Raw genomic sequence first — 26,864 nt, 5'->3', positions numbered from 1 at the left:
ATCAAACACAGCTTAAGTGAATTAAATAGCCTGTTTAATTTATGTATCAGGTTGCTCTTGGCAGAAGAGTTCAGCCTGTGTTCACATGCCTGTTCTGTACTGTAGGATCAACAAAACACGTAGGTTGTACTTTTAAAATTAATATTGTTGATATTTTAGAGTATGTTTATGTTAGTATAAGAATAAATTGCATCCTTGCTCTCAGGAAAGATGCCACGACGGTTAAAATTAAGAGCATTAGAAGTATGTTGTTACATTTGGATAGATCTCTTATTTTGTCATCTTCATTTTACAATTTTCTCTTCTTAAATCAATCTTCCAGTCTCTAATATATATATAATTGAGACTATAAAACCCAGCAAAATCAAATGGACAATGAATTCTTAGCGCCAAAGAACACTTATATGTCAAATATAAAACTTAAAGGAGGGAAGAACCTGCAGAATTGGAGAAATATATTACAAAAGTCTTGTTGGCAGAATTTTGCACCACTGCACATAATATACTTTTATTTCAGTCTAGTAAACAGCACATTAGAACTTAACACTCTACAAGTTCCCAGGGGTAGATTGTGCCAAAATACAATAAAATGTCTGAGATGGAGGATCGAGTTACAATAATGAAATAACCAGATGTGAAAATTATATCGTCAGCCTGTCACTCTGCCTCTTTGAATCCTTTAATAGTTGTTTTTTTTTTTTCCTGAACCAACCCTAAATGCATTCAGTGGAAAGCTTTTGCTTGAGCAAGTCTCTCCATGTCTCTTGAGCTAGTCTTCTTGACTACTTGATCAAATCTTCTGCTTAATGCTAGTTTCTAAAACCCATTTGCTTTGTAATGCTTTGCAATAGCCTTTCCTTGGTAACCCTTTAACCTCTCTGGTTGAATCCGGGGCAATTCCACTGCTGTGTTGGGGCTGGAGAGGCTACTGCATCCTTGTTCTTTCCTTTAACACTTTGGGGAAAGTCGTCTTTCCGTGCTTCAGGTTTCTTGTCAGAAACATGATAGCATTTTTTTTTTTAATCTAGATTTAAATTTTTGTCTGGGGAGGTTTTCTTGGTGCATGGATTATATCTGAGGAAGTCTTTGCTTAGTAGCTACTATGACTGCTGTGGATAATTAACAGGGATCCTAATATCTCCTCTGTCAGGACTCCAAATTATTTTGTTGCCATGCTTTATAGAACTTGTTTGATGTGAGAAAGTATGCCCTGCAAGATGAGGATGGTGTGTTATAATTTGTACTACAATTTTTATGGATTATGGTAAATTATTAAAAAATAAGGCTAAAACATTGCATGATGTGTTTTGAATTTTTAATATTTTCTAAAGAGCTTTGCAAAGACGTGAAGTTAAATATTTGCAGTATAGCATGAAGATCAATATGTGTGTTATAATCACTCCCAAATAGCATTAGATATAGATAATGCTTCTACTAAAACATGATTTATTAAAATGTTTTTGCCATAAACGCTCTTATTCTGTTTGGGGAAATGGGATGAACAACATGACCTCCTTTGTTTGCTTTTTGAGATCCCACTCCCTTTTTTTTTTTTTAATTTCTTTTTTTGTTTTTGTTTTTTCTTTTGATCCTTTGCAAAGAGCTGGAATGATGTCCTTCTGGACACTGCTAAATCATCCTTGCCAGAGAGAGATTACTCAGAGTACTCAAAAAAATATTTGCTGAGAACAGATTTTAATATTTTAGCAATGATCCAGTTTGTCTAAAATGGGTATTACCTCTACGTGGTTGCACGTTATACTGAAGGACACTCGCCAGCCATGAGTAAACTCTGCTAGTGGGAATGGATAAAAGTTTGCTGTTGTCAATAGCAAATATCTCCTGGGACTTGAGCCAAAGTATTGGGAATAATTTGGGAATCCTGGGAATAATCCAGATTATTCTGTAGCTTGGAGCATTTTTGTCTATGATTTTGGTTCAGAGATACCTGTAGAAACAACCAAAAAGGCAAATGTCTCTCAGGAATAGAAAAAAAGCATTATTCAAAGTAATAACAACAGAATACCGAAGTTTTCATTGATAAGAAACTTGTACAATTGAATAATAAACAATGGATCATATCCAGAAAATTAAAAGGAGAAGACGATGCTTAGCAAAACGTAAGTAGCATTTTTGGGGACCTCTGAACTATAGAAGGTGATGTTGTGACATGGGAAATGATGCTTTTGTTGTTTGACTCAAAATTACGTTTTGAAGAAGTGTTACTTAGCTGTGTATCCGATAAATCCATCACTTCTTGCCAGTAAGTAGGTAGAAAAAGATTTTGGGGGAGAGAAGCAAGAGCATGATGTAGAAATTGGAGCTCATGGAATGCTATACTCTCAAGCATCCCTTACCTCTTCAGAGTATCACTCAGTTAATAGTCAGTAAGGCTTGGGAATCAAACCAAAGAAAACAGCCACCCATCAAGCAAGTTTCTGCTGTCTGTCTGCAAAGGTGCTCTCAGAATTGTCAGAGAGGGGTTCCAAAGGTTATAACTGGGCAGTCATGCAGACGATACACGGATGTTGCAAAAATGCAAAGGGTGAAATATTTTTTGAGTGAAATAATCTCATTAATTTTCTTAGAAGAGGTCCAGCGTAGAGCTGGCAGAAACAGGTAAGAAAAGCGTGTAAAATTAGATGCTTCAACTAGTAATTGTCAGAAGTTTCTTTTAATCTACTCCCAGGTCTGCAAAGTGATTCTTTATTCTGTTCCCATAGGTGCCTATCTACCTAATCTGAGAGAACTGAAGTTGAACAATAGCTTGCTTGTGTCTGTGAGGTAAGAAATGAATGATAACTGAAATAAACATAAAGAATAAGAGCCCTCAATTTTATTTAAGTGATAAAATCTTCATTAATGCTGCTTTCATTTCTTCCATTTCCCCATGCCGTGATAATGGATTAGGTCATGAATATACGCTCCGCAGCCGCATAAGTTTAAAACAGGACCTGAGCTGGAATAAATCAGTGTAGCTGCAATGATGCCAATGAATTAGCCCCAGTCTGCCACCAGGGAAGTTCCTGCCACGCTGAAGTCCATGGAAATTTGTTGCAAATTTGAAAGGAGCTAGAAAATTGCCTCTTATCTATGACTAGGCGCTTGGATTTCAGAGTGTTTCAGCCTTTGGGCTTTTATTGTGCACGGTAGCCTGTTCTATACAGGTCAGACCAGTTCTTCAGCTGATGGAAATCACTTTGGCTTTATTGAAGTCAAGGAAGTTGGGTTTATGAGAGCTGCTATGAAGACTGCGTGTCCCTGGCTTGCTGAGCTCCATGAAAGCATCACACGTTTTCTCCCAGAGAACTGGGGAGTTGGCAGGTTGGGAAGGTAGAAGTGAAAACCATCACAATGAGGAGGCAGAGCTGTTTTCTCTCTCCTGTGCCGATATCTGTATTACCCTTGGTAATTAATGCATAATACAGTGCATATCAGTAAAAGGCTGTGTAAAAGGCCATCTTTATGTTAAACAGGACTGCTCTCTGGCTTTGTACGGCTGATAAATTTGTGGGGGAAAAATATAGTGATTTTGCTAGTTCTTGTTGAAGAGAACATGTTCCCTGATGGGAAATGGCAATAAATTCATCTCAGTCTCATGCATCGTCACTAAAGCAGCTGATGAACTTCAGTTGTCACACTTTGATCTTATTTTCCCCTGTTCTGGTGATGAGATGAAGTATTTGCAGGCCATTTTTTTTTTTTTTCCACCTTCTAGTCCATAACATGGAAAAGTGGTGATTCTACATTGTTGCCATTATTTTTATGGCAACCAGCCACTGTTATAAGCATGAAATTGCTCCGTTATTGAAATGGAAGAGTAAGTGGTGAGTGAAAAAAAATACATTTTTGCAATATCAAAAGACTTTTTATTGTTTTAAAAAGAAAAAAAAATTAAAAGAGGTTTTTTTGTTTGACCAAAAATCCGTATTCTCTTAAAATGTGTCAATGGAAACTGTTTTGACCAGTTCTGTTGGTACTGAACACAGAATGCAGTTCAGGAAAACTAAACTGTTTAGTTTATTTGACGTATGGCTTTAGTAGGATTTTGCACATCCCTTTGCATTCTGAAACTCTAGCTTCTGTCATGAAGAGTTTCAGAAAACCATTTTCTGTGACCTGACATCCTTGTGGTCCTTGATGCAGGTAACATTTAGTCTCAAGTTGAGTTTTGATTTGATCAACTATAACATAAATATGTTTTGGCTTGGATATCAAGTCTAATATTGTGACGCTTACCAGGCACACAAACCTCAGGAGAAGTACCCGCTCCTCCTTTAAATAAGTGTGCTTTCTGTGTGCCAGTTAAATGCAATTGTCAGGGAATAGGTAACGGAAGAAGACGACTCTGTTAGCTCTCCCAGACCAGAACTCAGTCAGTATAGTACAGCAGCAGCTTTTCTTTATTAATTCCCATCTTTGACAATCTGTCATTGATAAACACAGATCACTTAAGCGCACAGCCCATGCAAGCACAGCCTGGGCACTTGAACTTTATTTTTGGACGTCTGCATCATGTCAATTTAATGCCCATTAAAGCAACATTGCTGTTGTGGCAGTAGCAATGCCTGCTATAGCTAATGTAACATAGCTGCTTCCATTCTAGCAGGCTGTTGCCATTTACTCAAAAATGTTTAGAAATCTTATTTCTGAATTAAACTTGTTGATGTTTGAATTCCATCCAAAAAGTGATTATTTTGTTGTATTTGACCAAACCCTTGCAACTGAGGTTTTTGAGGAGGATAGAAAAAATGTTCTTCCTTCTCACTAAAAGTAATTCCCACAGACTTTCTCAGCCATAAGGTCAGAATCATTGTGGTTGTAATTTGAAAATGGGCAGCAGATAACAGGAAATGTCTCCTAAGGACAGACTGGAAAATTGGTTTGTTTACTGAAAAGAAGGTAAGGACAGAAAAACAGGCAAAAGATAGAGGGTGTTGCATACATACTTGGGATGATAAAAGCATGCTATATTTTCATGCTATATTATGTGAAAAAAAGGTATTATGGTGAATCACTATAAACAAAAGACTGTGTATGCATGAGTGGGCAATAAGATGGGAAACTTGCTTTTTGTCACTTTATTTTTGTTTCGTTACGTCTTGCAGAGTAGAATTTCCTAATTATTTTAGGATGGAATGGAATTAAAACATCTTTCTTCAGTTTGAAAATGGGGAAGAATTCTCTTGGTAATAAACTGCATATAGGGAGATGTCAAAATAAGGATTTATGATCCTGCCTTTAGTTACTGATTTTTTGGGATACAATTATTCCTGTCAACCTCACATAGGAACGTAAGTTATGAGGATGCTGATGTGTTCATTGCCATTCACCATTTGATAGAAATCAAAGGAGGGGTGTTCTGGCAGTTGAGGAATCAAGGTACTCGTGTAATACAATTCTCTATGGGAGAGCAAAGCTTGCTAGGTCGGTGGGTTTGGATATTGGCTTTTCCTGGTAGTTCCAGAAGGAGTTCTGGTTCCTTTGATGGGGAATGTGGTTGAGTTACTTTAGTTGTGAATCCATGGTCCCCCCCCAACCCTCCTAAAGCTTGCATTACCTTTGAATACTTGAAACTTTGAAAGGCTATATGTAAGTGAAGGATATCATTATCAACTAGTTAACCCATAAGGAAAATATATCCAAGTTTATTTGTAGATAATCCAGCTTGGCGGTTGAGAGGGAATTTCTTTTTTAGCTGTTTCTGGGTTTTAGTGTTCTACAGGCGCTTGGCTAAAGGGGAACGGCTCTGGAAAATCCAGTGTATTGTGGAAAGAAATTAGTTCAGATTGTTGTTAATTTTCTAAATCACACTAATTTTATGAGTCCTTGTTTGGTGACCTTCACCCATCTGCTAGCAGCTAAGAAATTCTAGATTTATGAACTGATAATTGAGGATGAAACGTGGAGCCTATTCTGAAGAGTGCCTGTTAAAAACTGCCTTTTTTTTTTGGTTTGGGATGACACAGAGTCCTTGTCTTTGTAACGTTTCCAGTAAAAGAACTGTATTTCAAGGCCAATGAATTACTGCTTCTGCTCTGGCATGTAGTGCATGTATTTTTTTATCAGATTGCTTTTATTCTCAATTCAGGGATGAATGAAAAGATCTGTTTAAAAATGTTAGCTAGATATCTTTATGAAAGGGCTTTTAAATCAGATAAGGGAATCTCAGGAACTGCCTCCCCTAAGTTTATAGCAGAAGCTGTTTCACCAGCTGAAGTTCATTTCCTCCCATTCAGCTCTATGCATTGTAGCCAGCAGAAGACTGGTCTGCTCCCAGGACTACTTAAGCAACTGCTTGTAACAGAGAGAGTTTATTATATTTGAAGTGAGATGAAACGCAGAGACTGCAAACTGTAGGGACAAAAATAAGTATGAGGGATATAAGGAAAGGAAAGCAGATTTCCTTCATCCAGATAGAGTTAATGTTTTGTTGCTGCAGTCTGTGTTGCATGCAGTTCTCAAATTGCTCTTGCAGAAGAGTCCCCCAGAACAAGAGGACAGTAATCCTGGTCCATTTGGGTCAGTAAAGTCATCATGGGAGAGTGGAAATGAGACAGCTGTCCTGAAGGTTCAAATGGGCAAGGTGCAGAGTACACTCAAATTCAACAATTCTCATGCTTTTATGAGTTTTAGGATTTAAAAAAAAATTTTTTTTTTTTTAACACCAGCTCCTGAGGACAAGACTGGCTACACAGGAATCTCTGTATTCAATTTTTGAAAACTTTTAAGCCCTCTTGGCTGTGAAAAAATAACTGAAAATGTGAGCCAAGTGATTTGAGTAAGGATTTTGGTGATCACTTCATGACTTTAAGAAACCAGAGCCAAACCAATTCTTTCTTAATTGAGGGTAAGGGTTTTAAACCAATGTTTAAAAATATTTTTGAGACTTGATTCAAGATGTTTAGGAATTTGAATTTAGCAATATTACTCCTTGGTATTTATCCAACAAAGAGTTTAAGCAATGCTCACCTCTTACAGTCACGAAAAGTTTGACTTCAGTGGAATTGCTCACAAGCTGAAAATTGAACATAAGTCCAAGTGCTTAGCTGGATCTGGACCAAGTTACACCATCTTGTATAAGACTGAGCTGTGACACTGCTCAGTTAGTGTGTGTCTAGGCACCCGCTGTTTGCTGGATAGTTTTCTCTCAAACAGAATAAATTTAGGGGCATCATTCCCCTAAATTTGTTTTTTCCTTGTCATTTTTACTTACTGCTTTTCTTGCTTTTTTTTTCTGCAGTTTGCTTTTTCTTCTGCTTGTCATTTCTAATTTTTTGCCATTGCTGCATTGCTGTGTCTGATGCATGCAACATAGGTACTACATGTAAAGGCAATGAGTTTTGTGCAGCAAGATTCAGCGTTGCTTTTATCATAGATAAAATCCCCAAATATTTTCTAAAATCAATTCAGTTACTTAATTTGCATTAAAGATGCAAATGTTTGTAAACAGGTTATTTATTTGTATTACAGTATCACAGAATCACAGACTGGTTTGGGTTGGAAGGGACCTTAAAGACCACCCAGTTCCAAGCCCTCTACCATGGGCAGGGACACCTTCCACTAGTCCAGGTTACCCAAAGCCCCGTCCAACCTGGCCTTGAACCCTTCCAGGGAGGGGGCAGCCACAGCTTCTCTGGGCAACCTGTGCCAGGGCCTCACCACCCTCACAGGGAAGAGTTTCTTACAGTAGTTGCTTACAGTGTTTAATGAGGGATCAGGGTGCTCTTGCTCTAGGTTGTACCTACACATGCACTCAGAGAACTACTGCGCTGGTTTGGTCTGGGTGAATCCCTTCATGTCCATATTTCAGTGCCCAGAGCATCACTTTTCTGGATGGGGAAAGCATTTAATTTCAAATGCAAACTAGTTTCTTTAGGGAGTGTTTCTGTTGGTTTTTTTGTGTAGCCAGCCTGAAAGTCTATGCTATGAAGTCTATCTTAAGAATATGTTCTTCGAGGACTTTGGGTGCTTGCCAGGAGCTAGGAAAGCATTTGAGTTGAATCTTAATCTCTGTATTAATGAGTCTTCTCTGTATTAATGCCTGAAGATCCCTGGGAATATGACAAACCTTGGCAAAATTGCTGTGACTTCAGATTTTATTTAGCATTGACAGTTTTAAGGACATTCATATTATTGATAAAAAGTAATGATTTGGGGACAGAAATACACCTACTTTTAGTCAAGTGCATTATTTTCATTAAAGCACCGTCTGCCTGTCTGCCTTAGGCCCTAGGGAAATCTGATTGCTTTGACCATTTATCTGTTCTCTCTGAGATGTCTAGCTCTCCCTTGACTAGGATGGTCATGTAATGCTTCCATCTTTTCTTGGTCAGGTCAGGTGCCCGAAGTAGAGAATGTGAATGTCTTTATGACCTTAGATATCAGGGAGTCTGATGGGCTGATTCACCAGCAAGGGAAGCTGAACTTGTTTTCTGTACAAATGCACCGTTGTGGTTCTGGAGCTCAGGCCTCACTCTGCAGCAAGCACAGAGGACAACAAAAGAGGTCTGTGGCCTTGCAGCCTCTTTCCATGTCTTGCCTTCAGCACTATTTTTATGCAGCCTTCCCTAGCTGAAGCTCCCCTGCCACCTATTTCAGGCTGTCAGGTACGGAGCATACCCGTAAGGAACAGGGTTATGAGGCAGCTCCTACCACTGCAGCTCCAAGTTTACAAGTCTCCTGGTCGTGACAGGGTCAGTGGGGAGGGTCTAGTGCATTCATCTCATCTTAGAGCAGAGAGAATCTGCCCTCGTTGGCACCTGAGCAGTTCCACAGAGCTAGTTTTCTTCCCCCAGGGGCACCACTATCATGTTTCTATTTTGTGATCCAAGCTGCAGTACAGTACAGGGCATGAAAACCAGAAGAAAATTGTCAGAGACACTTTTTACAGTGTGAACGTGGCTAGTAAAATAGCAAAGTAAATAAATAATAGATAATGCATGCGGCAAGTCTGCCAGTAATCACCTGCAAAGTAAGGTAAGCCCATCATTTAATAAATAATTGTGCCCCTTCTCTGCCCATGATCTGAATAGACACACAACTTTAAGTATATTTGGTAAAAAGTGGCCTTTCCTTTCAGGATGTTTTCTCATGCCGTGCACCCATCCAAGACGACAGTTCAGCTTCTCTTTATTGCTGCCTCAGCCCCTCCCTTGCTAACATAGCTCTGTTGAGTATTTGAGCAGTCAAACCTCTGCTGGAACTTGGGCTTGTTGACATGAAGCCCTCAAACCTTTTCCATGTACAATTTTCTCTGAGGTCCAGCTTCTCTCACTGTTGTCCAGCCAGGAGATGCAGCTCATCTCGGAGCGAGCACTCCCTGAGCTGTGGATGTGCTGACAGTACAGTGTGTTCCAAGGGGCCAGGGGACTAGAGTGGAGATGGTGGACCCTTCTCAGCTTTTCCCTTCTTGTGAGAAGGTCTGAGGATAGAGGCATCCTGCCTGCCTTCTCTGGCGTTTGAGGGTAGACTGGTCCCATGGGAAGAATCCAGCCCTTACTCTTTTAAGGTCAGCAAGCAGAAACAATTGCATGCATCCACACCTGCAAAAGCCACATCTCTGTACACCATTTCTCCTTTCCTTCATCAAGAAAACACACAGATAAAAGCGTTTGTCATTTCCAAAGGGAATCTCTGAAATTCTATATTAATCAGTGTTTTGGTCTTAAAAATACTGTTTGCTTACAAGTAGTAATTACTTAAGATGCACCAATTGCTTTTAGTGAATGAGGAACCTTTTAGGGCTCCACAAGCTCACCTGATTCCAGTCTCTGGGATTACAGGGGCAGCTTTACTCTTTGAACCAACTGGAGATAGCAACGGCAATGACTAGAGGCTTTGTGGCTGAGCCACTGGACCAGGGCTTCAAAAATATGACGCAGTTCTTGAGTTAGCTGTTGTTTCTACAGCATCCTTGGTTAGCTGTAGAAATTTGCTGTATTTTCAATCTCAGTTGTTTACTTTATATATTACTCCAGGGCAGACACAGCCTTTTGAATGAGTTATGTACAAGGCTTTGCTTAATGGGATCATGATCTCACTTACATGCTCTGGATGGCTACTATAATATGATAAGTAAAAACACTGGTAATAACTAACTGATTTCTGCCAACAAATAAGTACTTACATGCCTGGCTATTAGGGTTTGCAGCTGCTCGGTTTCAGCTGTCAGTGTCAGAGATCACTTATGAAAATTTACACCTAAGTGTTCATTTTAGTCAGTGATGAGAAAGAATGGTTATAATCATTGTCTGAGAAAACACAAAGAACTGGGTTGGCAAGCAGTAGTAATTAGCCCATTGCCAGTGGAGCTATCCAGCTGTGGAGGGGTTGTCTTCATGGAAATAGGTAGGAAAATAATCTTAGCATTAGTTTAATGGGTTTGTAGGTTGTTTTGATTCTCTCCTACAAGACAGTTGCTTTTCTGCAGCTTGTTTGGTTTTCTTATTGAAAATAATTATGTTCAGTGGGAAATTATGTTCTTGGAATGCAAGGTAAGTGCTGAGTTATAAAAGGGAAGGAGTCAGGTTGGAAGGGAAATTAAGCTATGTGGTTGTATTCATCAGTTGGTAACTGCCAAGCAATATGAATAAACAATGAAGAAATAAATAGAATTTCAGTGTACAATCAGGTTTTATAATCTAATGCCTATAAAATATTCTCCATGCTCCAGCTCTCCAGTTGATTTAGTTATTCTTATTTTCTGTGAACACATTATAGCACACAAAGGACCTGTTGCTATTTTTCCCCTAAAATACAGGCACGCTTCTTTTTCTCTAGATTTATTTCTGATTTGCTCTTTGGCAAAGTTTTATCCTTCTGTCCTGAGATCTTTACAGGGTGCATCAAGTCTCTCAGGGGGGGATCAAGCCCTGCCAAAAGAAATACAGAAATGCCTTCATGTTTTAGGAGGTGAAGTTTGTGGCTCCATCAGCGGGCATAATGCGTTGCACATTCTTCACCCTTTGCCTTAAGCTACGCTGTATGTTCTTCTCATGGAAATGAGAACACAGAGGTCTGATAATGAAACCTACCACCCCCTTTTGGTAACAGAAGGGTTATGAAGGATTGCATGTTCGAAAGACCATTTGTGGCATCTCCTGGTTTGAACTTCATCAGCCTCACAGTCCTACCACTCCACGCTCTACTGCTTCGTGTTACCATAGGCAAGAACTTACAGAGGTTTGGTTTACTCTGCTTATTATAGTTTAGTTTATTTGCCCTTATTTATAATTATAATAATGATCCCTATTAAGGTCCCACAGACTCAGTTCTTGCTCTCAACATCCCAAGGTAAGCCCAGTTGTAAAACATAACATTTGTTCCATAAGAACTTCTTAAATTAAAGAAAAAAAAATATTTTATTGCCACATGTTAAATTTTGGCCCTAAAAATAGTAAGAATCAGTAGCATAAATTTTATCCTTTATAAAATAAACACATTAAAATACAGCTGCTAAATCATACTGGAGGATTTTTAAAATATTTAAAAGTGTGCTAATTTGTATAATGAGTCTTATTTTGTCACTCGTATGTGTTTAAACAATACAGCCAGCATTGCTGAAAGGACCTTCTCTGAGGTTCATCTATGTGAATAAGCAAATTCTGAATATTTTGAGTATTTGCTCTAATCTGCAATATGCAACAATTCTTCCCACTACTTTAAGGTAAAAATGCACATTTTTTTCCTGAATGGATTGGGGTTTTTTGTTTTCAAGAATCTCATTATTTTTTATTAAATAGTTTAGGTTAACTGGTGTTTACTTTTAAACTCACAAAGCATTATAATTAGGGGAATCATGTCTCTCTAACTTATACGCTCATTAATATTAAATATCACTCATAGCCATCTTCACTGAGCTTTTTTTCCTTTTTGTGTTCCCAAGCTAATTTAGTGGTGCAGAAGAAAAGTTAGTCTCAACATAGTTTGAAAGAAAACTGTATATCTATCTATCTATCTGGGTCTTGTGAAATAGTTATTTCATTTGCTACCATCTGTACTTAACAGTGGATTGTTTGTACAATGTATTTGAGTTAGCTTATATAAAAATTGATAGGCATGTCAGTTTGGAAACCTTTGTTTTCACTGGAGAGATACAGAGAAATTCATGGTGTGAGTGTCCACTTTTGAATAATGTGGCAGGTAGCAGGTTACATGACTCTTCTGCAGCTGTTTGGGGGAATATTTTCCCTTACTTCACAGCCAATGGCCAGCCAGCTCAGTTAATAGAATTGCTTTTATCAAGATGATATAGATCATAGCCAATGAAGGGTTTTATCCCAACTCATCAACTAGTTGGAAGTCTACATGGTACGTGTTTCTCTTGCATAAAGACTCTGTATTATTTCAGTGATAAAGGAACTGATAAAAGTCTGTAAAGGAACCATTGCAAATAGTTATTCCTGCAAAGGAACCCTTGCAGATTCTATAAAGGAACTGTTACTTGTGGGTGGCAACTACCATTGCCTCTAAAGCTAGGATGGGTGGGAGAATTCTGTGTGAGCTCCTCTGAAATTGTTTATGCAGGCTGCCTGAGATTTGTGTTGGCAGGAGGGGGCTGGGGAGCTAGAACAATTAGTCTGCTCACATGTGATTAAGTCTCCCCATTTCAGTGGAGGGGATCAGTGGCATCTCTGGCAGCTGAGAGCCCTTTTGAAGGTTTGTGCTTCTGCCATAAGGCTCATCTCCATGGCTGAGGACACATTACAACATCTACTGCTAGATCCCCCTGGAGTAGGAATTTGTTTGAAAGAAGTCAAGGATGCGGTGTAGTATTTACTATACATCCAGTTGGCACACCTGAGGCAGATTTGGGATGTCTGCTGGTGTACTGTGAAATAAATGCTGAGGTTCTGACTTGTACTAACACCCTCAGGATGAAAATCTATGAGGTCTCGTCTGCCTCAGTAGTCAGGTTGATGGGCTCTGAGGTCCCCCAAGCTTCCCTTCTGCATCTCGTTTGCTTGTTGTAAAAGAACATCTGGAGGCCAGTACAAGCAGAGAAAGTGTCCCTTGAAGCTATCGTTTAAGGAAAAAGTCTTGACCCAGGACATATGAAGACAAGTCTACCATGCCAAATGTGGGGTGAACATTAGAGGCTGAGAGAGAAAAGAAATTTGGAGGAAATCAACGGGCGTTTGCCAGCCATTCACAGGCCCAAGTTGTACCTGTATCTGTTCCTTGCAAGCTTCTGTATTTTTTCTGTTTCCTTATTGAATATACGCACGGATGAAAAAAGAAAGGAAGGAAAATGTACAAAGAAGAAATGACCATTAGCCACAGGAGAAAAACATTAGTGTCATACAAATGTGCCAGATCTAAAGAATCTTGAGAACCTACACTCCTGCCACTGCACATTCAGACTAAACCACTTTAAATTACATTTTCTCTCTAGGTTCTCATATCAACCTATTTCTGCAGTATCTCAAGTTTTTTTTTTTTTCCAGTCAAAACTCTATAGCCATTACCGTGACAAAAGTTGAACAACAACTCACAGCTGATCCGGTTCTTTCGTTCTGTGTGGTCAAGTAATCTCGAATTCCAGTTTTTCTGGTACTTGAAAAAAGCGGTTTGGGGCTTTCTTTGTGGTGTGTGTCTTAACATCACTGAATCTGTCAGCTTATTTGGATCTTTTACAGAATATTCTTCTGCTTACCCTGCAGCATTAGAAGTTTCAGGTGTTGATTTTGAAGTATGAGATATATATTAAATCAAAGTTGCTATATATCTGTCTTACTCTGCCACAGCTTGGACCTGGAACATACTGTGAAAAAGGCACACAACATGTGGGAGACTTAGAAGTTATTCATGGAGGAAATTTTAAAGCGCTGTGGGATTAATTCCTTCCATGTAAATAACTCATTCTGTAACCACAGTTTCATTATCCTTTTATTTTAATATGTAAACTTTCAACAACGAGAATGAACGATTGCCAAAGCTATAGGAACTGTCAGTAGCTCTGGGGCTAAATTAAGGGGCAATGGATATGTGGGTGTGAGAGTTTTATTTACTGTGTGTCTCAACTTTATCCTATTTGAAAATTCACTTGCTCTTGTGGAAGATGTAATGCACCCAGTGAGGTGCAGCACGGTGTGTTGGGTTTCTACAGCATCTCTGGGGTGCAGCTTCATGCCGAGGGTGGGAGCTGGAGTAGGGTGGAAAAAAAAAAAGATCAAGGGCAGGTCTTGGCCCACATTTTGGCAACCCCTAATCCTTTCAAATTGTGGGAGCTGAGTTAAAGCAACTGATCTTTCATTGTTAAACGCTACCAGTAACTAAGCTGACAAGCAGTTTTAATGATCAAAAGGAAATTAACACAAAATTACGTTATCCTTCCCACGCACACTGTATATTCGTGTGTTAGGGAATTGCTGTTCCTGACTCTGAGCACATCAGCGTTGATCAAGCCTATTATTCTGCTCTAGGTTTTTTAACAGCAACTAAAAATGAGAGCACTTGAAACTAAAGCTACACTTTGTGTGTTTTAACAGAAGTAAGCATCTGGGTTAACTTAAGCACAATTATGACTAGTTACAGAAGCGTGTGTATCAGCACTCAACTTCATTTACAAATACCTCTCTCCTGTTGGCCTCAGCAAACACTTTTGGTTTAAATGAGGTATAATCTGACATGGAAAATGAACTGCTTGCAAGTAGCCTAGCACTTAGTGTAATATTGCAGTTGCTACAGTGAGTTCAATGAGGCAATGAGAAGCAACAATGACAAGTGAAAATGTTGTAAGCCAGGAATGGCCCAGAGATGTATCTCACCGGGGTTGGGTTCTTCCTCTGTTGTCATCTCCTGTATCCAGATGCTGTCCTCACCTGCGGGCACCAGAGGGGGAGATCTCAGCCCCACTGAAGGTACGGGAAGGTCTGGCACTGGTGTTAGTGGAACAGGGAGTTTATGCAATGTCTCTGGTTGAGGCATTGATCACAGATGCGTCCGTGGCAGAGCTCAAGTACTCTGCCAGGACCACCAGCGTGGTCTCTGGCTCCAGTCCTGGACAATGACCAAACTGCCTTGAATGGTTTGTGGCTCTGACTGCTGTAGCCAGGTAGTCTCTTGTCCTTGTTTTCAGGCTCTTGCTTTAGAGGAATTGCTGGCCCAAAGCACGTGGCTCCTTGATAACTGCAATTTGCTTTAGCAAGCCCATGAACGCTGCGGCAGCGCTCTCTCGCTTTGGCATAATGAAGCTGAGAAGGCAGAGTCGTGGGCTGGATGGAGTGTGAAACCCTGAATGCTCTCCCTGATTTACCCCTTGTGCAGCACCAGGGGAGTTGCATTTCTTCCCCAGAGATCCATTTTGCTGTCAGCGAAGTGTGCGGCAGAGATCCATAGCTAAAAAAAGCAATATGCCAGACCTTTGCCTCTTTCCAAACTTTGAAACTTTAAAGAAAAGCAACCAGCCAACTAAAAAAATCCCCCTGGAATAAAATAGTAAAATCCTTTTGTTGGGAGAAATACTGCTAGTGGCATCAGCACTGCAGCCCATTTGGAAAACAGCTTCTTACTCATGCAGAGGTTGCCTCAAAAAGATGGGACAACAGAGACACCCTGCTGCAAAGACCTTTGGCAACAAGAACTTTTTGTTCACACAGAAATTCTTCATTTGCATGTAAAAGGGAGTTATGAAAACAGAGTTTCATAGACACAGTAGTTATTTAAAAAGATCTTTGGTAGATGCACGCTTTCTGTTCAGCCTAAAACGTGCTTGCCTTCCTCTGATGTGTTTAAGCTTGTGATTGAGAATTGCCTAGCAAAGTCTCTTTTTGCTTAGTTTTTGAAGTCTCCAACAATGTGTCTCAACAGGGTTAGGAACCCTTACTGTGAAAAAGCTGCACGGTTCAGAAGGAAGAATGAGGTCAGAATATTAGGTGTTACATTTCCATGGCATCTCAGCCTAAAAGTGGGCTTCTGGCAGCAAAAGATGGGACATGATCCTTGTTATCTTACACCTTGGGCAGTGGTTCACACTTGCTCAAGGGAGCAACCTGCAGGCCGTGGATGTGTGAGGTGCAAGACAGAGGAGACCCAAGCTAACGGTTTTCAGCATGTTGCTGCTTGAATTTGGAAGAGTGAGTACAAAACCAACCAAGGCTGCAATACTGCAAAACAATTCAGGTCTTCCCGTTCGCATGACGTTTGTTTGACTGCAGAAGGACAGTGCAGGGACAGAAGGATGTGGCCTCAGCGCTGCTTGCGGAGTTGGGGGCTGTGTCAGGGGTCTGATCAACTGCGAGCAACACATGCATACAATCAGTTTTACAATTTTGAATACTTTACAGCTATTTGAGAGTACAATGAAACTATTATGTAAGCTTCCTATTAGAACATATGTTACTAATTTAAATAACATTCAGGCTTTAAAAGTTTTTGCTTCTGATGTCAGAATTATCTGTACAACCAAACCATTGTGTGCTGACATATGGACCGGATCATTGTTATCGCAGTGCGGCTTGATAAATTCAACTTGATTTTTGTAGATCAGAGACAAGATTTTTTTTTTTTCCTTTATTTTGTTAAGACTTAGTTTCGTCACTCTTTCAAAATCTAAATCTCTCCTATTACCAGTGTGTTCATTTTCAGAGAGACTTTTAAAAGTAAATAATACCCGCATCAATGGCTATTTTAGATGTATTGCTACTGAAGATTTATTCAACAGATGCATGTGTGCTTTGAGATACTGTTTGCAAGTTCAGTGGATTTAGTGTTTTATTTCTAGGTGAATGATCCAAAACCAGCTTCCAAAAGAAACGATGGTTTTAAAGCTGGTGAATGTGTTCAGGGTTGCGCTGTTGTAAGTGTTTACTGGGTAGCTTGAGCTCAGTGGAGCTATTCAAGATTTATTGTGGTGAAACCAAGAGCAGGATTTGGCTCTCCGTCCAGTAAAATTTTGGCTGGAGCTAATCAATCCCTGAAGAACAAGTATGTTGGATTAATGGAAGAACACATTATTTCTCAAACTTGTTATTAGGTGTTGTAAGCCAAACTGTTCCTTGCCCCTGTGCTCTCCCCCCAGTCTGGGGGAGTGATGACAAGATGGGAGCATCAAATTTCATGGGAAAAAATCCTAAATGGTCGTGCACAAGTGGGGAGGGTGTTGCCAAGACCCTCACAGAAACACAGAGCTTTTTAATGAGTTCCCATCCCTGCAGCAGTATCTGGAGATAGTTGGAACCCAGGTTTCAAACCCTTCGGTTTATTAATAGTATTTTTAAAAAATCAGTTTTAAATGCAAGTTTGTGGGTTCACGGTGAAACTAGGAAAGTCTATGTTGGTTTCTTGGCACTTTTGGATACTAAAAACATGACCCAGTATTCAAGTGTGTGTTCTGCAGGCGAGTGCGTAGGTGTGTGCGTGGAGTAATGTCTCTGAAGGACACTGGTTTGGCAACCTCAGACGCTGTAATCCTCTGTTTATCACAACCAAAGATATGATGTACACATTCCCACCCCGTGCTCTGTCTCCCTGCTTCAAACCTGACCTGCACGAACCATAGCAGAAGTGAGCAGGATGTATAATTGCTTTGCCTATTAATTCCTTGCCCTTTCTGTAAAGTTCCCGGCTTCAGCATCACTCAGGACAGGACACTTGTCCACTGGAAGTGAATTATCTGTTGTGTATATTAATGGGATTTACATTTCCTCTGCAGTGTCCTCTGGTTCCTTCTATGTGCTCTTTGTTCTTTACACATTACTGGGGCGCTGCTGTGCTGTGTCATATGACCAACTGCCACCAGCTTTGTGCAATGTCTCATCTTTTTCCTATTTCAGCTGTCACACTTCTCAATCATATTCTCTACCCTATTTTTGGAACGGATGCTGTCATTTTCTATATGTTTATATCACACCAAATACAGAAGGGTTCTGGTCTCTGACATGTGTCTCGTTAATTTTAGTCTCAGTCAATGATTATTTGGGGGGGGGGGTGTGTTTTGTTACACTACGTGTATAATTATAGTGGATTTTCTCTCTTACTACCCTGGTACATCGTTATTGAGAGTTTATTATTATATTAAAATAATTTACCCTGATAAATTATTACTGGAGTGCAGATTTCCATTCATTCCATTTCTTGTTAAAAAGTCACAAGATGCATCTCCCCAGTTTGGGCTGATCTGACCCTCTGCACTTAACATAAGTGAGAACATACCTGTGTACACACTTGCATGCACACGGCGGTCACGGTGCTCACACAGCTCCTCACTTTGCTCTGGCCCCCTCCAAAGTGGACATGCCAGATGCAGTAGAGCTGGTCCCAGAGGAGCCACTCCCACCTCTTACAAGCCCTTAAGTTCTCTTCTTACCAGCCAGAATCTTGCAGAAGTATTTTCAGAACTGCAGGTGCCTGCGGTTGCTGGGAACAGCTTGCTTTGAGATACATTGCCATTTCACCTTACAACAGCCGTGCTCTCGGGGGCAATTATCTGTGTAGTAATTAACGAGGGAGTTTTCTCTGATGCTGCAGCATGATTCACACAGCTTCCAAAAGATTAGTTTGTTAGTTACTAACTAAATAAAATATTTGCAGATGTACTTTGCTGTGATAACATCTCTGACTGGAGATGACTCGTTATGGATGCAGGAGGAAAGGTCTGCAGGGCCAAAATGTGACTGCATGACCCAGAGTTTTAGGCTCCTCCAGCCGCCAGCACGACCCCAGAGTCAGCAAAGGTCGGCTTTAACTTGCAACAAAGTTCTGTGGTCAGGGCTGGGCCAAGGAAAAAGTCCTTTTGCCTTCTCCTCACTGCTGCCTGTCTATGGTAGCAGGGAAGGAGGGACAGCAGTCATTTGCTCCCCATGAGAGCCGGAGTGCTCTTCTGGAGGGGCGGGGGCGAGGATGCCAGCTCCTGTGGTGAAGTATAGAGAGCAAAAGCAGGCCAAGTGATACCAAACACTTAGTGCAACAAAGTTCGTGCTTTCTTAGTATCTTGTTTCGGGGATTAAAGGTGAGCTTGTGACTGCCAACTTGAACCTCAGAAGAAACCAGTTCCCATTAGCTTCCATGTTTTTTTCTTTTCTGTAGAGTCTGTATAAGCACTTTTTAATAACTAGACCCTGTTAGCAAACACTGTGTTGCACTGCAACCATGCAGCAGTTCTGCCTTTCACAAGTATCCAAGACATGGGATATACAACCTAATTCCTTTGTCTGGAATACTAATACTAATCAACTTTGATTAGTATTAACCTTAACCGTGCTACTCCTGACTTGTACCAAAGTTAGCTGTAGGAGAGTCAGAGCTACAACCCATGAATGAAACTGGAATGGGTTTGAGACTATACACTTGGCAGTGTAAATTGTGAAGAGTAAGGTAAGTAGGTTTTAGAACTCATTTAAATTAATGTCTTCTGGTGGTGTCTGCTGCAGGACAATGCCTGAAGTCTCATTAGCTAATAATTCATAGTGAATACGTGCTGTGCGTGACTTAGCAGACGGTGTGAGTAGGGACTGACCCTGTTGGTGTGCGCTGGGTTTAGCCATAGCCATCACTGGAACTGAAAACCGTAACACACAGAGGAAAATGTGAATTAACTCTGGGACCCGTTGACCTCTGAGTAGAATCAGGGCACTGCTTCTTCAAAATGCATGAAGTGATCAAGGTTTTAGCAGCAGAGGGGATAGCTGTTTCTTCTTGGGGCCCTGTGTAAAAACTGCTTGGGAATTAATCTATTGCTTTGTTTTGGCATCCTTTATATTAACAGAGAAACGTTAGGAACAAGCATATTACAGAAAGCTCCTTCTGTGGTAAAAGACCTTCAGTTAGGTAGTACAAGACAAAGACAAAATAAAAATAAAATTCATTAATCATACCTAGCCTACCAGGTTAGGATTGTGCTCAGTTTTGCTGGCCTAATAAACAGAGCATCTATCAGAAGCACTTGCTTCAACGATACAAAAATGAGAGTGACCACTTTTCCTTTACCTATGTTGAGTAGTTTACAGAAAAGACAATTCTGCACCAAAATTAGCCTGAAATTTGAAAAACTTCTCAGTGCTTGAAGTGGGTCATGAAATGAGCAATGTAATCCCTTCACGTTACTCCTAATGCCATATTTGTGTTTAGGGATATGTTGGCCTTTGTTGATGGTAGGTTCTGCTTTTGTAATTTAATTTAATTTCTTTCTTATTATAGGCACACAGCTTGCAAATCTAATAATAAATTTCTGTAAATAATACTTTGGGAGGCATCTGTTCCTTAAGGAAGCCTTAGAACCAGTGTTTGTTTTATTTATAAAATATGCACAATGTAAATAGTACCTGGAAGATCTTCTGCAAGGCTGGGGATGTGATGACATACAGGGACGTTACGGTGCTTCACGTCAGGCAAATCTGAATGAGTACTTGGAAAGAAATGTGGCAGACTCCCATCTTTTTAGAAGCTTATCTGGTCACAGGTACAGTGACACTATGACAAGTGTTTCCCGTTGCCTTTATAGCTAAAGGACGAGGTAAAGTAAGTTTGCAGAAGGAACCATATTGTTTATACAGAAAAGGAGTTTCTGTGTGTGCATGGCTTTCTTTACCCTTGTGTCTCTGTAGACAGCGATGTCCTGTGTCAGTACAGGTAAGCTGCCTAGATGCACAAAATTTGGTGGAGAAGTTGTGGTTTATGTCAGTTGAGGGTTTTCTCCTGTAAGGAGGAGTAGCCTTAGACAGAGAGACGTGTCGTGTGACCGAGATTTTTCTGATTTGCTTTGTTCTGGCCATTAGATCAGCTGCACTCTTTGTACTTCAAAGGCTATAAAATGTTACGTAAACACATTGCATGTTGCATCCATCGTGAGCTTACTTAAATTTGCAGCATCCAGGGAAGAGATGATCAAAGGCACCCAATGCCTGGGGCCCCTGCAGTGGTAGAGGATGGATGAAGTGAGATATGTCTAAAAGACGCCCATGGACAAGCCATGGCGCAGAAGGCAGAGGGATGAAAATCCTTGATTTCACTGTAGGAACTCCTATTCAACTCTGTATTTGGCAAATCTCAGGAGAGAAGCATCTGGGGATATATCTCCATGCATCCATCCTTTATTCAGCCTTACGCAGTCTCCCTTCTCCTGACGTGGCCCTTCCCAAGTGTTCAGATGGTGGAGAAACAAGAAACACGGACAAGACCATGTCTATCCCCACTTGTTACAGCACTCCTTCCTGGCCTCTTGGCCTGGTTGGCTGTGCCGTATCCCTGAAGCAAGCAATTTGACTGTAGGGTTTTTTGCTGCAAAGCTGCATCAAAGCTGGAAGAGGTTCTCAGAGGGCAACACAAACCTGCTCTTTTTCCCCATGGTCCATAAAGAGAAGACATGAGTAAGGGAACTGTTACCTTTATTCCAAGATCAAAAGGGACCCCATGACCATATTCTTTTATCTTCTGCAATTTTCCCCAGACAGTGCAGTAAAATATATGTTATTTATTATAATGTATGTTATAAAAATGGGTACTATAAAAGAGAGCTAATCCACAATTTTGAAGTCCAAGAATCTCTATTTAAGAACTATTTTATCTGTTTGGATGTGGTCCTGGAAAACTGGCCTGCTTGAGCAGGGGGGTTGGACAAGATGACATCCAGAGGTCCCTTCCAACCTCAACCAGTGCTGTGAACTCCATGTTAGTCTCTATCTCCTCTCATAAACTGTCATTGTATTTAGTTCCTCACTGTTTAGTTCTTTATTATTCACATAGTCTGAAATCATGGCTACAGTAGAGAATTCTGAGCTTTTGGTTGGTTTGAGATTTGATAAAATGTTGTGTCTTGTTTATGTTTGAGTAGTGGCTTTATGCAGCTTAATATACCAAAGATGGAAGGTGGTTAAGCCCCCAGTTTGATTTGCCACCATTTTTACATTTTGCATTATGTTTGTATCGTGCACTGTTTCAATGTCAGTGGGACATTACACATGCACGGAGTTAAGCAGGTCAGTATGTGCTTTTCTGGGTTAGGACCAGAAAGTTTGGAATTCATATAAATGATCCCTTATTTATATTTTGCTACATCTAAAGGATAGGAAAATAGGATGGAAAGGATTGTCATCTTCTGCTGATTCGAAAAATGTGGCAAGAGTGCTATTCCTTTCAACTGCAAAGTCAGAAGAAAGGTAACTCCATAAGAGGACAGAAGATGAAGGCAGTTAGATCAGATATGTTAATTTGGGTTATGTGTTACATGTGTAGAGCAAATGATGCCAGCGTAAGCAAACCTCACTTAATTCTTAACAATCACCTGCAATTTATGACAGAATTACCATGATGTAGCTCTTGGAAGAATCTTGATCAAACTGAACTGGGGTGACACGTTGTCATACAAAGAACAGAGATGTCTGTGAGAGAGGGGTATAATTTTATTCTCCACCTTTGAAAGTGAGCATTTTTAAAGTCATTTCTTGTAAACAGTGTGGGATTTGAAGGAATTAGCAGTAGCCTGGTCTTAAGAAAAAGAAAGCAAGTCTTGAGTTCCTTCATCCATTCAAATAGAGCTTGAATTGTTTCTTTTGTAAGGGATCTTGGAACCACGTTGTCCCATCTCTGTGTCTTGTGGATGGCTCGCTGTGGGCTCTCAGATTTAGATGGGATCTCTTCCTGCAGCTCTCTAAAAGTAAGTGTAGATGTGTCCTGCCACATGACAATCTCAAAACTGTCTTCAGTTGATACGCTTTACTTGTGGTCTTTGTTCTCTCCTTACCCTTTGTTTTTTCTGAAGGACTTTGGTTGGATACCTTAAACTACATATGTTAGTTCAGAAGACACTACAGTATTTATTTTTTTAATGAGGTGTAACATCCAGGTCTGATCCTAAAGATGTCTAATGCAGCAGAGTGTTCATTGCCATATTAGCCCTAGTTATTTAAGGTGGCAACGGCCACACCTGAAAAATGTCCACTTCCATGCTAATTTCATGCTGTTGCATGTAATATTTCAAATATTAGAAAACATTTTGCAAAGCCTGACTGTTACTTGTGCAGGCCTGTGGTTTACGTATTTATTCTGTTTACTTCTGCTGAGGAACTCTACATAGGCTATAACAATATCTCTGACCTGAGCCAGCTGACCTGGTTGGATCACCTTGAGGTTTTGGACCTGGAAGGGAACAATATTGAGGACATCAACCAGATGCAGTACCTGGGACTTTGTTGCAAGCTGACCCACCTGACAGTGGAGGGCAACCTTATTTGTCTGAAGCCAAATGCAGAATCTGCAGAGGTGAGAACTTGGTTTGCACATATTGTGTTAATTTTTAGCAGTGCTTTTTCTAGTTTGAGTTGGAAATGAGAAACGTTTCTGCACCTTCCTATTGTATCATTCTGAGTGATGGCATGGGATGCATTTCCCATCTTTTAGTTCTGTTGATTTTGTCCTCTCGTGGGTATTGTCTCCAAGATGAGCCCTGTGGGAATACAAGGAGTGCTAGTAAAGACTCAGGCCTGTTTCCTAGCAATGTGTTCCTTCCTACCTGTGAGAATGGGATTAAACTAGAAATCAGCTGTTCTGATCCGTACAGCTGTTCTGTCTTCTCCCAGCTTGCAGTGCAAACAGGCATCTTAAAGGAAGACCAAGGGGAGCATGGACTCCAGCTTTATGGATCCTTCTGGCCTGTAGGGACCTTGCAGTGGGTTAGAAAGTATCCAATATGTTTCTTACAAGATGTATCAGTTGCAATGTCTCAACTAGATATCTGTCTTTGGGCTTTTGCATTTCTTTTGGATGCTCTCTGGTCCAACAGCGAGTGATCCAGGACCACCACGCTCAAAAGATGAACCTTCAGAAAAACAATGCATGAGATAACTAGGAAAAGCTATATTGTAGGAACTGCTTGTTGTCCTTTCCCCTGAAAGGTTAAAATTGAATGACCAAAAAGACCTTCAGCAAAAGCTGAAGATACAAAATACAGCGATTCACCTCTTAGGTACTGAAATGATAAAATCATTTCTGCAGAGGTATTTTGTTGAGGGCATGAGATCCTGTGTGCCTCAAAGATGAAAACAAAGTAATACATGATCTGCTTTGGGTTTCATGGCACTCAACAAGAAAAGTAAGGAAACAGTCTCAGAGCTGTATTACTCTCTTTCACTTTCTCCTGCTTCAAAAAAAACATTGTTGGGATATAAAACCAGGCATCTTGGCATGTACTGAAAAGGTAACTGTAGGAAAATCAGAGTTTAAAAAACTTGGTCAAATAAGACTGTTTCTCATTTTAGTCATAATGTCCAACACTTATCATCAGATGACAGTTTATGGCCATATACTGTCATCCAGGTCTTTTGGAAGGTCACAGGCCTCTGCACACACACAAAGGTGTGTGACACACAGCACTCACTGCGGATGGCACAGTCCCCGGTGGCACCGTAAAGAGCTGACAGCGCAGGGGTTAGAAAGCAGAGCAGGAGCTGGTGCTGTGGCTCCGCTGTGCCGTGTTCCATAGCTTCCCCGTGCGTTTCAAAGAGACCGTGCCCATGCCATTAGTTTGCCTAAAAGGTTGGGTTTCATATTTGTCCTGGATTTAGACTTGAAAACTCAGTCATGTAGTAGACGTGTTCATATTTTAAATCCTCGCACTTTTTTAGATACATGAGTTATTAGCGTTTTTCAGATGTAATTGTTGGCTTGATCATATCCCTCAGTAAAAGGAGCCACAGAAGGTAGTGCTTTAGCTATCATCATTTTCCTCTCTGGAATCCGAAAGAAAATATTATACACTCGCTTTTCTGTTTTGAACTGGTAGAAGTATACTTCAGAGACCACACTTGTAACTCTTTGTAACCAAAATAATTTCTTCATCAACATTTCTCCCTTATGGAAGACGCAATCATGAGAAGAAAAAACATATTCCTGCAGTAAGGAAGCACTGCCTGCTTCTGATGGACAAAGCATGCCTACTTACTTTTTTTACTCCCACGGAGACAAATACAACTTCCGACACTCCCCTATCATAGCTTCCTACCATGAAAATGGTGCAGTATATCCCAACAGTATAAAAAGTCTGTTTCTACTCCCTTGTCATTCCCTCTCAAGGAAAGTGGTGTTTTTGGAGGACATAGTTTTCACTTGGCGTCTTCAGTCCTTAAATGTACTTGTCATGGAGAAATATCAAACTGCCCTCGGTTCGTTTAGCTGAGGAAATCACTCCTTGGGATGCTGCTGCGTGTTGTCACATAACAGGATTTCAAAGAGGAGCAGTATATGGTGGGGTGCCCTGCTGCTCTTCTCCACGCTGAATGGCTGTCTCTGCTCCTGTGCAAGTAGTTGCATTCAAATGCCAGGAGAATTTGTTGAGGGAGTCTGCACACCGGTGTGTTTTACACCGAGCTGTAACAGAGGCAGACTGTAAGTTCACTGTAGTCTCCCATCCGGTCTGTGCTGGGAAGCTGCTCAGCCCTGGGGTGGTTACAAAGCCAGCCCTGCCCTCAGCTGCCAAGAACTTCTCCATGGGCTTTGTCACTTTCTTGGTTTCAACTGATGTTTGCATTTCTTCAGGGTAAAAAAGGCAGCTGAAATATAGAAAAGAACAGATGTGGGCTTACTTTGGTGTGCCCTAGATGGCCAGCTCTAACTCCTCAAGCTCCTTCTTGTAGTCTGGCCCTTGCTACAGCTCTGTAAAAGCTCTCCTTTTTATTTACTTTTTATCTACAGAACGGTCCAGCTAAATTTACTGCTCTTTCTTCAGACGGCCTGTTTGCTCTCTGTAATTTGATTTTCAGATGAGCTCATCTTCCCCTGTTATCTAAACCAAGAGCAACAACCAGATGATAAATTCTGCAGCCTCTGTTGCAGTAATGTAACATGAGCGTAACATGATGCTTCTCTCCAACAGGACATGGCTGGAAATTGGCTGTAGCCCAGGCACTGTTCAGAGTACATGTAGTACGGGGTAGCATGATGATTGGCTGACTCATTTTCTAAATTAAGATTAAAGGCTTATTTAGAGAAATTTAGCGTCTGCCTCTTAACAACAAACACATACTTCATTTGGTGAGTTCCCTCTGCCAGCCTCAGTTGCATCGTGCGGAGGGAGGGAGCATAGAGCCGGCCAGGTCCCACAGAAAGATTTCTGTTTGTGACAATTCCATGGTGAACGACGACTTGGCTTTGTGGGGTTTTCTAATATTGCATGCAACGTCTTGAAAAGTGTAACATTTGTCTGGATGAAGCAACTGATCTGTAGGTAGCTGCCCATTCATATTCTGCCACTAGCAGTGCTCTCTTGCTTTATACTTTCTTTAAGTAGAACAGATCGCCATCACATTTGCTGCCTTTTATAATCTGACACTATTTTAACCAAAAGTATTCCCATTGCAAAGCAGCTAAACCCAGTCAGCCCTGAGGTATTGCTAAGTTTTCCCAGAGACAAAGGTACCGAAGGTGAAGGTATCTTTCTTCTGCTGGAATCCACCAAAACAGCCCAATCCTCAGTGTGCTCAGAGCACAGTTATAACTGTTCTGGACTGGCCTTGCTGCTCAGAGGTCCCCAGGCATTGGCTTGTGCTCATGAATCATTTTATAACATGTCAGCTCCACCCACGCATGCAGAAGGGGCTGTACCTGTGCTTTCCCCCATGGGTGTCACACTGAGGCCATGTCCTTTGGGAGCAATCACGTTGTTTTTCCAGCACACAGAAAAGAAACCCAAGTGCAGTCTGTCTGAGCCTTCCGTGCACCTGCTGTAGGTATGTGACCTCTTGCAGAAGAAAACACAGTTTGAAGTAAGCCATCGCTTCTAACACTGTGTAAAATCACACACCAAACCCCTGAGAACTGCCCCAGAAAACCACTGCAGTTCATTCACTGTAGCTGTCTTATGGGCGTGCCTAAAAACACAATCCATGGAAATGCTCTTTCTTCTCCCATCAGCAGGTGTAGCAACACTCATA

At 40.8% G+C, this 26,864-nt stretch overlaps 1 protein-coding gene across 1 annotated transcript in view; it reads left to right on the top strand.

Moving 5' to 3' along the window:
- Positions 1–26,864, top strand: part of LRRC56 (leucine rich repeat containing 56) — a 64,941-nt gene that overhangs the window by 25,442 nt on the left and 12,635 nt on the right. Inside the window, exons 4-6 of the mRNA XM_074841941.1 lie at positions 2,724–2,784; positions 22,498–22,594; positions 23,002–23,199. Coding sequence (XP_074698042.1) covers positions 2,724–2,784; positions 22,498–22,594; positions 23,002–23,199 — 356 coding nt within the window. The remainder of the gene's footprint in view (positions 1–2,723; positions 2,785–22,497; positions 22,595–23,001; positions 23,200–26,864) is intronic.

Source organism: Strix aluco, chromosome 16 (assembly GCF_031877795.1).
Source record: "Strix aluco isolate bStrAlu1 chromosome 16, bStrAlu1.hap1, whole genome shotgun sequence".
Lineage (NCBI taxonomy): Eukaryota > Metazoa > Chordata > Aves > Strigiformes > Strigidae > Strix > Strix aluco.
Note: the sequence above shows the minus strand (reverse complement) of the source record. Positions and strands in the feature narration are given on the sequence as shown.